General features: G+C 45.6%; 1 protein-coding gene across 50 annotated transcripts in view; it reads right to left on the bottom strand.

Moving 5' to 3' along the window:
- Window positions 1-796: 796 nt before the first annotated feature.
- The window catches only part of TBC1D5 (TBC1 domain family member 5), a 599,895-nt gene continuing 589,170 nt past the window's right edge, over window positions 797-11,521 (bottom strand). For all 50 annotated transcript variants that reach the window (XM_054482838.2, XM_054482837.2, XM_063662139.1 and 47 more), the window contains 3 exons: window positions 11,386-11,465; window positions 10,402-10,563; window positions 797-4,921 (listed from right to left, as the gene is read on the bottom strand). In XM_054482838.2, coding sequence (XP_054338813.1) covers window positions 4,628-4,921; window positions 10,402-10,563; window positions 11,386-11,465 — 536 coding nt within the window. In that variant the 3' untranslated portion in view covers window positions 797-4,627. The remainder of the gene's footprint in view (window positions 4,922-10,401; window positions 10,564-11,385; window positions 11,466-11,521) is intronic.

The following is an 11,521-nucleotide window of genomic DNA, read 5'->3' as shown; positions in this document are numbered from 1 at the left end:
TTGGGGACAGAGGCCCAGGCTAGAGATGGGCCCAGGTGCAAATTCTAAGCTGCCATTGGCATGATGGCTCTGCCTAAGCTATAGAGATCCCCCTCCCCATCCCTCCTAGTTTGTCACTTAAGACTATACTCACCTTTCCCCCAACCTCACCTGTGGCCTTTTCACCAATCCCACACTGGATTGGTGGAAGTGCAGCTACCAGGGCAAACCTGGTGCTGATGGATAGCAAGCCATTGGGGCTGCCCCCAAAATGGTCTCTTGGACCAGTGGGCTGAGCAGGGCTGCCTCAGGGTGGGACCCGGGCCTCCCAGCAGCCTCTGAGGTCCTGGCTGTCAATGGTCGGGGTAGGACTACATGACCTCCAGGGGCTCTTCCAGAATTAAGCATCGTGTTTGAAACTGTCGGGCATTTCATGGTATGTCAGGCTCTGTGCTAAGTACTTTCAACTGTGATCCTCTTCAATCCCCACCACACCCTATGAACTAGGTGACTACTCTCTTCAGTTTGCAGATAAGGAAACTGAGGCCCCAGAAGTTAAGAAACTAGCCCAAGTTAGAGAGGAAGGGAATGTCAGAGTTGGATGTGAGCCCTGGGCGAGGCCTAGGACCTGCCCAGTGGTGATGTGAGGCTGGACCACAGTGCTGGGGCTGGACCAACCTCTGCGTCCGGGCTGGGACATGGTTCCATCGTGCATGCCCCACCTGACTATGCACTCCGAGGGACTCCTCTGGGCCGGGCCTGGTCAGCACCTTGTGCCCCCATGTGTGGCCTGAAATAAGTCAAGCTATAGTCTCAGTTTGACATTAGTCTTTTATTATAACCATATTGAATGGGGTCGCTTTGCCAAAAGGAGAAATCATTTCTTAAATCAATATGAGTTATAGCATAAAGATGGATGAGAAAAAAGCAATAGGGCATAAATAGCATCACTGAATATTCCATCAATCAATTGAATTGTGCCACTGTGAGAAAAACTACTACGACAGCTTTTACATCAAAGTGGTCTCAAGCCTGTTTATATGAACTTTATGTATCTTTTTAACACTATAAAAACAGAGCATTAGTAAGTAACACTGAGAAAGCAGTCTGGCCTTTGAGAAGGAAGCCTGGCTTGCCAGGTGCCATCCTCAATGCATCCGGCCTCTTCTCTCTACTCCACAGCCTCCCCAGTGTCCCTCCTGATACACAAGGCAGGGGCCAGGGGCCAGGTGTGTGTCCGCAGGAAAGGAGGGATGGAATTGGTTGGAGCCGCCACAGAACGGCCACTATGTGGGGACCTAAGTCCTCTGTACACACTCCTGTTCTATAATGAACCCTTGGAGCAGTTCCTTAAAAAAAAAAATAAAAACAAAAATAATGGGCATCAACTCTGATAGGTTATTATTAGGAGGCCAGCATGACTGCCACAGAGTTTGATATTTGTTCAGCATCTCCGACAAAGTAGAGGGGGCATTCCTGTTGAGAGCAGGCAACTAACCCCCAACTCCCTGAGGCAGCTTCCTGAGCAACCCCAGGGCTGACAGCACAAGAGTCAATTGGTCATCTGCAGGCAAGGCAAATCACAGGGAGGTCCTGGTTTATTTTTAGAGTCACATTCTTTCTGCAGTGATATTATTTCTTTCCGGATTGCAGTTACCTCTGGACATTAGCAGGAGGTCAGCTTTGGAAGAGTAATCCAGTGTAACTAAATGTTTAATGTGTTATCTGTTCCCATGGCATACACTCAAGGTAAGGCAAAGTAATTAGACTTGCTAGTCTGTAACTCTCACACGTAATGTACAAAGCTAAATTTTAACTCAAATTCCAATCTGATCAAAGAGGAATGCATGAAACACATAGGGACATATATAAAAAAAGGAGATGATGATGGGAATTAATCTAAGCTTCATGTATACAAATGTATTTAACTGCTAATAATCAAAATGTAATAAGGGTTCCACTGATTACATTTGTTAACAAAACACAATATATTCAGGATTTAAAAAATGTACAATTAAACATAAGTATCTGATAAAATAATAAAAAGGAACACATATTCTTTAATAGCACTGTAACTAATAAAATTGCAAATAATACTCAACTCTGAAGAATTAAAAAAAACACTTAAAAAACATAAGGCAGTAATACAATTGTCTGAGTATGAGCCTGTGGGAATTTGAGGCTGGTACTGCCCATGATCCACTGTCCTTGTATGTCTCTCTCCTCCAAGGAGGGGGTGGGCTTGTTGGGGGCCACAGAAGCAATATCTCTGAGTGGACCCATTGGTCCTCACATGCCACCAACACAGGAGCACAGGACAGAGAGGACCGAGAGGACCTGCCTCTAGTGTGCAGCAGGGCTGGGAGTTTTCGGTGACTATTAAACACCCAGCCAACTGCAGGGAGCCGGCGGAGAGCCTTATTGGCATGGTGGGTGCCTAGTGACTCTTGCAGGACCAGTGACCCTCAGCTATCATGACTCTAGCTCTAGGGCAAAGGAAATACTAGAGGTCAGCAGGTGACAGTGGCCCAGCTGCCCAGGGATGGCCAGCTCTGTGGTCCTTTCCAGTCTGTCCCAGAGCCCTGGCGGGAACAGCTCTACACCTCTTAACCTTAGAACTGAAAACACTGACACCTTCCCAAGGTGAGGAAGTGACCAATAGCAACCCTGCACAGTTGCAAGGTCACTCGCTGTATGGGGGCCCCGCGGCTTTTACAAAGTGTTGTCATAGGGATATGTGCTTGGCAGCAACTTACTCAGAGGTGCTGAGAGGAACACTCAGAGCCAGAAGCCAGGGAGCTACCGTGTGCATCTGCCAGGCAATTGTCCAATGGTTGAAGGCCAGAAAACCTGTTGTCTGGCAAAACCAGAGTTATTATTCACCTTACATGCTGATGTGGTAAGAGGAGATTTCCCTGCTAGAGTTTAAGAGCAAGTTGCAGAACCAATTAGAACCCTCTCTACAGTAGCTGACCTGAGAGTGAGTCACCATTTTCTTGGAGGGCAGGTGGGAAATCATGTCATTATCACATTTGTCTATACAGATATATAAGGTTAGCAGTGGGAGGGACGTAAACAGTGTCTGTTCCTCTGTACTGAGCTTTCATTTGTTACCATGAAGGCCTCCACTGCCCAGCTGCCTCGCCATCCTCTGAGGACAGGCTCAAAGAGCCAGTCATCCCTGGCATGGCTGCTCTCCCTGATGGAGGCGAGACAGGCACTGTGTCCCTCTGCCATCCTCACCCACTCCTGTTAGAATTCCTGTGCAGGCAAAGGAGAGGAAAAGCATCCTTTCCAGGGATCTTCTTTAAGGAGAGAAACAGCTCATGTGATGCTCTGTGCCCATCATGGTTTCCTAAGGTGCTGACTGACAAGGGGGAAGAGTCTCTAATCTGTGCTGAGCCCGGGAAGGCACTGGCATGTCAGACCCAGTCCCGGCGGTGGTGCCCAGGATACAGGGTTCACAGCTAAGCACAGGCCCTGCAGTTCCTACACTTGACTTCCAAGAAGGGCAGGGGTTGTGTAGAAATCCTGCATCCTCTTGGCATCTGGAATGTTCTCTAGGTATACTTATTCCCCACAGAAGGGACTCTAGGTCCAATTCTCTGTCTTATGACTGCTACCTTAAGGCCAATGAGGGATTCTGACTTTGGGTGGGAATGAACTTGGGTTTTTCCCTTTATTCCTCAGTTGACAGGTATATACAGCTCTGAAACCAGAGAAACTTGACAGAAAACTGTTTGAGAGATGTTTATCCCATAAAGTCAAGGTCACATTTTCCATTTGAAGGATAGAAATATTCTTATATCTTTTGAAATCAGTGCAGAAAAACTGGCTTATAGTAATCTTGTTTTCTGGCTATGAAAGATTCTAAAAGGTGAAATACAATTGTTTAAGGAGAGAAATTGATGGCCAAAGTTGATATGGCCTAAGGATTGGAGATGCATTCTTTAATACATCAAAAAAATCTAATACTATATCACACCTAAATATGATTCCTAAGTTTAGACCCTGTTTGCAGAGATCCTTATAATTTTGAGAGGTCAGTAATGAGGTTTTTTTTTTTTTTTTTTTTCCCCCCAGCCCTGGAATTCACTAGTTCTAGTTCATTCTATTGCATTTAGCTCTGCGATACGGCTTCCCAATGTAGAAATAAAGTAGGCTGAGACAGATTTCCACAGAGGAAGCTTTCTTGGTATAAACCAATTTTCCTATGTCTGATGCTTTGAGGGACAGAAGATACGAAAATAACTATTTCTCCTCCTTCTAAGTATAACTGATGGAGTTGCCACACATTCTTAGCTGGGGAGCAGGGGACAGAGGAAAAGTGATTCTAATTGTGATTCGGTCTTTTCAAACTGTGAGTGTGATACTGGGTACGTAACTCCGCTCTAACTCAGATCAAGAGTCGGGTGGGGATTAGGTAAGGGCCCAGAAAGCCCTGTCTGCATTTGGCAAACCTAAGCCTGTGTGCTTTGTGGCCATTTATGCTTCTCTCTAAGGGGTTTCAAAGGGCTGGACCAATGCCAAATGCATGCCGGGAAGGAAGCAGTGGTTTAAGAAGGTTCTCCACTGGACGAGCCTCAGTCTGGCCTTGGGGCCACTAAAGGGTGGCTAGATCCCTGTGGGGCAGGACTGGGCACTGTGGTCAGATGTCCAGGGGACTCACAATGGTGAAGCCAGAGTCCTTGCTGCTGTCGTCATCAGGACTGGAGCTGGGGTTGCTGGAGGAAGCTGAGGCTGGGCCCATCAGCGGATCTGAGAACATCAGTGGGGAGCAGGTTGGGGCCTGGCTTTTCCCAGAGGTGCTTCTGAGGGTGCGAAGAGGCTGGGCCTGGCCGGAGAAGGAGCCCCTGGCACTGCTCCCATCATCTTCTTTGGAAATCAGGATGAAGTCATCGGAACTCCCTCTATCGGTGCACCCTGGCATTTCTGAAGAGGCCTGTGAAGTACAGTCAGAAGTACAGGTGGATGAAAGAAGAAACCGGCAAAGAACTGAGTGGAAGGCCCTGTGAACTGGGGGACTCGCGGTGGAAAGCTAGGCCACCTCACCCTACATTCGACCTTGAAAGATGCAGTGTTTGGCCTGCTGCCCTGAAGCCCACACGTTTACCAGTGGTGCAGTGCCAGAAGCATCTTGTGAGCCCCTCTGAAGCCAAATGCTGGCCTCCCTGGGGGAACAAAGTAAAGCTCCTGTTTGGCAAGCTTCCGACAGAGGCAGTGTCTGTGCTGCCTAGGCTCAGGAGAATCCCTACCAGCCTCATGTGGGACACTGCCATGCAAATCACCCATCTTCCTTGAACTTTAACTCTCATCTGTGAAACAGGGATAAAGACAGTATCTTCCTCCTAATGTGTTGTCATGATATAGTGAGATGACATGTGCAGCTGCTGGCTCCCTAATGTGAGCTGCCAGATCTGGAGTGATTTTATTACTGGCTAGAAGGATAGATTTCAGAAGGCCTAATGTATTTCATCTCATGAAGATCTCATTGCTAGCTCATCTTGGGTATGCACACAGGGGTCTCCTGGAGCAATGGTGGTAACTGGTAGGTTCTACAAATGTGAAAACCAAGAATGGCAATTGCAAAGTATAATGGCAAAAAGTATAGAGATAGAATTGCTTTACTCAAAAAATTATTTTCTTTTCTTTCTAAGCAATTATGAGTGGCTTTTTATTTTTTAACTTAATAAAGTTAACATCCACGAACACAGGTAAAGGTTTTGGGTTAGCAAAGCCATAGTTTGACCAAGGACATCCAGTGCCAGCCTGGCAGAAAGAACACCTCATCCAGCAGTGCTGTAAGGTGATGTAGTGCCCACAGCTGCCTCCCTCACCCTGTCTGCCTACCCTCCCCACAAGATGGGTGGAGTCTCGTGCTGGGGTCTCAAGTCTAATGAGCTATATGGAGACCCCTGACTGGAAGTGTCTCCTGAGTCCTTGGGCCTCCAGACTGGCATGGCCTAGGCCATCTGTGGGCTGTGTGCAGAACCAAGAAGGGGAATGAGTAAAAGCTCTCAGGGAAATCTGGCCTTGAGCCCTGTCTGACAGGCCCCTCTCTAAATCTCATGTCCTCCTCAGTGATGTAGGGGGCAAGTGGCTAAATAATGGCTCAGGAACCTTCCACCTCTGATGATTCACCAACCTTTAGGATATTCAGTTGGAGAACATAAATGAAATTGGCCTTTAAGATCACAGAGCTGCAACAGGCCTTGAGGTTCTTCATCTCAGGTTCTAAAGCTGCTAACATTCTATTAACACATTAACTCTTACACAAGTGAAGAAAAACATAGCACACAGTAGTCTGATAGCAGGGGATGTGATCACAAATGGCACCAGAGCTGTTTGGTAGAGAAGGACTGTCTTTTTTCTGAGTTGGAGGAAAAGAACTCAAATCTCTTCCCCGTGACTGTCCCTATATAAGGTGCACCTGGTCAGAGCCATGCTGCCTTTGGGGAGTGCACTAAAAGCTGCTGGGGAATCAACAGAGGCCCTCAGCTTTGACTTCTTCCAAAGTGTAGACACTTTGTTCATAGGACAGTTGTCCTGCACTGTAAACTGTGAAAACTTGGCCTCTCACCACAACACAGGGCTGGAATGCTACTTGGTGGAGCTTATCCTAGGCTGAAAATAAAAGAGCACGTTTGGCAGGGCCTAGTTTTTAGAGTGGTGCCTCTACTTCAGAGATACTGAGATCACTTATTCTCCTTTAGCTTACAGTGAAGCTGTCAGTAAGATTCTGAAGTGGAGAAATATTTTTCAAACCCCTGACTAAAAGTAAAGATAGTCTCTACCATTACTCTACTTATCTGGCATGCTTCCCCCAATTCCCAGATGAAGGTCATAGACTGCCTTAGACAAAGCAAGTTAGAGCTGATAGGGCCTTAGCAGCCATTTTATTTTATTGACCCCCCTCCTTGTCCCTTTGCATTACAGATCAAGCAAACAAGCCCAAATAGGAGACCTGGTAGCTTGGCCAATGTCACAAGGCACAACAAAAGACCCCACTCTTCTGGACTCCCACCTAGAATTTTTTTCTAGACGCAGAGTTGACTTCTTTATGGACTTCCCTAGCAGCCTTAACTGCTATCTGGTGCCATTTATAACATTTACAGAAGTTTTGTAAATCCCTAGGTCAATCCTCTCTTTTTACCCGATACAGGTAAGTCTTACACAATTAGAAAAGTTTTCAACCTGTCAGTCCTGCCTAAAACTAGCCAGGATCATCACAACACATATCCCTCTTATCCGCTTCCTGCCACCTTCCCAGACCTACCTCATTTCATAGCTTGAGTTTAGGATGGTTGTAGAAGCAGGTGAGCCCAACTATAGACCAGCACTGTTCAACAGACATTTTCCATGATGATGGAAACGTTCTCTGTCTGTGCTACTCAACACAGCAGCCCCTAGCCACAGGTGGATACCAAACACTTGAAAAGTGGCTAGTGTGACTGAGGAACTGCATTTTTAATTCTATTGAATTTTAGTGCATTTAATTTTAAATAGATATGTGGCTAGTGGCTGTAATAGTAGACAATAAGCGGATTAAAACAGGGGACCCAAGTACCAAAAGGGCAAGTGATGCATTGGCTGACTAATGGATCCAGGGTCCCACAAAGTCCTGCCTTCTACTGCAGTTGATTTGAGTTAGTTCATCAAATACTTCCCAAAGGAATGTGTGAGGATAGATGCTGAGAAGGGAGGGACAGCGTGTGGCTCTTCTCACTCTATAAAATACAATTTCACAAGACTGCTGCTTTCAGAGCTGGAGGTAAGATTTGTAAACCAGACAGAAAGAACACTACGAGCCATGTCACATCAACCTCACAGTGAGGAGCAGGGCACGTGAATTCCCACAAAGGAAGAACACTTTCACAGTTGCTTTTGAGGAAGGGCATCAGCAGGAGGACCATGAGCCATGTGTCATGAGGCAGGGGAGCCTGGCCCTTCTGCACTATCTTTTAGACATTATTTACTGATTAACCACGAAAGCAATGAAAACCCATCCCTAAGTTAGGAATGTGCCATGGCACAACCCGTCACAAACCCAACATGTGGTGCTTACATCTCCAATGTGTCAAGAACCTGCCTAGCACTGCTCCCCTAGGCCCTGGCCCTCCATAACTGGGAGCTCATGAGAGCAGGGGATATATCCCATAGCCTTGGACACCCAGTTCCTGGCACAGCAGGCCCTGGAAGCCTTCAGAACTCCCACTTGGCTCTCTTGGTGCATGTTCCTGGGGGTAGCCTGTCCACAGCCCTCTCTACCTCCTCCCACAAGCAGTGAGGAGGAAAACTTAGCCAGCTCCAAGCACTGATGAGTTAGCTCCTGCAGGAAGAAGGTGGGTACCTGGCAGCTGTCTCATGCCTGGTAGACCCCCTGGGCCCTTATCAGCCTAGCCCAGATCCTTGGGTTTTGCAGTGGAAGGCCCCATGCACTTGGCTTCTTTCTGACTTGCTTGCTTGAATTCAGGAATTCTCTCAAGAAATCTCAAGATTTCCCCGAAGGAGAGAGGAGAGCACTGCTTCTCTGTTTCTCTCTTCTTCAGTAAAACCTTCTTCAGGAGTACTAGCTTTGTATAAACTGCTAACAGCTATGGGGAAGGGCCATGGCAGAGAAGAGGTAGAGTAGAGAAGCCATTTTATTTTCACTTGTGGGGTCTTCAGCCCCAGGAAGGGCTGTGTCTCAGAAGCACATGCAGAGGTGCAGTATCTCTTGGATGCTGCATGTGATGAGGCCCTGCCAGAACAAGGCTGCAGTTTCATTCACCACAGACACATCTCATGGCTAGCTTATCTTGGGTATGCACAGTGGGGTCCACCGGGGCAGTAGTAGTCATTGGTAGGTTCTTACAAATACAGAAACCAGGGATGACAACTGCAAAGTATAATCACTAAGTTTTAAATTTAACAAATTCATTAGTGATTTTAAAATATCTTTTTTTCTGTAGTAAACCTACACACTCAACTAAAAAATTATGCTAAAGTTTTAAATAAAATTGTCAATTAGAAATGCATTGTGGTTGGGCCCACGATCAGTAATATTTGAATAAATAAATGATTATTGAAAAATAAAACATCTGTGCAAGGAAGGAGAATTTGTGAAGAAACGAATGAAATTAAACTGGAAATATCACTGTTGCATTCATGTGGCTACAAATGCAGAGTCAAAGCACTCCATGAACATTTCATATGGCTTCAAGAGGAAGTTAACCATGGAGTCTCTCTTCTGGAAGAGCACCCTTAAAACTGAAAAACATTCCCACTCAAATGTCATTTTGCTGTTTTAAAATCACACAAAAAATAATTTACAAGTGTCTGAATGCTAGTTTTTGAGAAAGTGACTTAGATAATATTTTGCTAATGTTCATTTTCCAAGATGAAACTTTGTAAGCTGATTTTAAACATATTATTAATAATTTAAAACATAGGTGGGAAATGAACAATCTTTTCATCTTGTCGGATAATGGACAGCAGGGACACATGGTGTGACTGAAGCTTACTGGGTTGGGGCAGTGTTTCTGAAAACATAATACCTGGTAGGCTAAGTGCCTCTGGCCTCAGAGCCTGTGTGTGTCTCTCTGGCCTTCATTTCTTACTGGTCAAATGAGCAGACAGGATTAGGCACACAAGGAAGCTGTAGGAAGATCCTTTCTAGCTAGGAAGTTCTGTGGTTCTATGTTAAAATAAATGATATACAATGTTGACATCTGAGAGTAGGGGTCAGCAAACTATGGCCAAATACAGCCTATGGCCTGTTTTTGCATGGCCCCCAAGCTGAGAATGGTTTATGTATTTTTAAAGGGTTGTGATAAAAACAAAAACAAGATACAAAGGAAAAAAAGAAAAAAAAAACAAACAATGAATATGTGACACAGATGACCATATGTTGCCTGCAAATCCTGAAATACTTACTCTGTAGCCCTTTATAGACCCCTGCCCGAGATGGTGGACATTAATAAGAAGTCCCTCCCTATGAAGGCAAGAAAGTAATTTTGGCAAAAAAGGTTCTAGCACAGTGAAATCCGCTCGAGACAGCATTAGGAAAGCATAGACAGTATTTCCTAAAGGGGAAAAGAGGCATCAGCTGGAGGCAACTGACTGATAACTAAGACAGAGATCCAGCTTTCCCATCCCACAGAATGGGCATGGCAGGAGGCTCAGGCAGCACTGCTGCACACAGGTTTGTAGGGCACGCACCGCACGACTCTAGGAGACACTTGTCTTACCAGTATCATTGTGAATGGCACCCCCTGCAGCACAGAGTGCACAGCCTGCACAGCTGTACACAGCACCTCCGCAGTTGAACTTCACACATGGTAATTTGAAGTAACTTTGGTAGGGTTTATTCTTAACTTTGAGGAACTTATGTGAATGTGCCCCCTTTGAGTTAATGTAACATGTTCATCAGAGCTTCTGTACCTGTTTAACGGCCCCAGACATTTGATCGCTCTGGCCTTGGCCTCGGCCCTGGGTCTGGCCGCTGGAGCAGTAGTGGTTGTCCGCAATGGTGATCTGTTCGTTCTCTTCGGCCTCTAGCTGGCTCTGGTTAAAACGCAGGGAACCTTTTAGAATGTCTTTGATCTATTTTCAAAGAAGAAGAAAATAAATGAAAAAAATGGATGCGTTTGTTTTTAGATGCTAGCTAGATCTCTCAGACATTTAAACTAGCCTTGTCATCAATCATTTTTTATAGTATGAATATTAATATTTTACTATAAGAAACAAATAATGAGAAAAAAATCTAATTTTATCAAAGCTGCTGGCTTAGCAGTGAGCAAGAAAAACGTCAGGACATTTAACGGCCAGGTTCTCACAGGGTCACATATTGGAGTCACATATTTAACACTCTATCTTAAAACAGGAAGCACAATTTGCCTTCACACCTACCCCCACTGCACACCTTGGTCACTAAAGTGGCTCCACCTGAGCTGGACTGTTCATAGCATAGGTAGGCATTTGGAAACAGCATACTCTTTTCCACTGACATTTATGTCTCATTTAGATCTTCAAGGCTTGGGTCAATGTGGTCCTTGAGGGTCTGAGGCCTGCTGTAGGTACTAATTATGACTTGTGCTCCAAAAATATTCATGAATTCATGCATGAATGACTGAACATGATGCTGGTCTACCCACACTAGCTTTGGGTAAGGAACAAACAGAATGGGTTTGGTAAGAGGAAGGAGTGGTGTGGGAAATGGAAAACCAGCGTGGGTCGCAAGCTAGTCAGATATAATTGTTAGAAGGAGCGGGGGCATAAAGAGGTGGCGATGCAGAAGGGGCTCTGTCTGGGAGGAAATGAGGGTTAGGGGGATGCTGGCTCTAACATCATGGTGCTCCATGCCCCGGGGGGCCCTCTCCATGGCAGGCGGGACACAAAGAAATAGTGTCAGAGCAATGCACATACCTGTTTTAATCCTGCCAGGGAAACCAGAATTTGATCTTCTTTTTCCAAATTTTCTTGTAATATCACATCTTGAATATTTACTGAAAATAGAAGAATGACATTTTATAACCAATGCTCTGAGCATAACCTACCTGCT

Source organism: Pongo pygmaeus, chromosome 2, assembly GCF_028885625.2.
Source record: "Pongo pygmaeus isolate AG05252 chromosome 2, NHGRI_mPonPyg2-v2.0_pri, whole genome shotgun sequence".
NCBI lineage: Eukaryota > Metazoa > Chordata > Mammalia > Primates > Hominidae > Pongo > Pongo pygmaeus.
The sequence above is the reverse complement of the archived record's forward strand: the minus strand, read 5'-3'. Positions and strand labels throughout refer to the sequence as shown.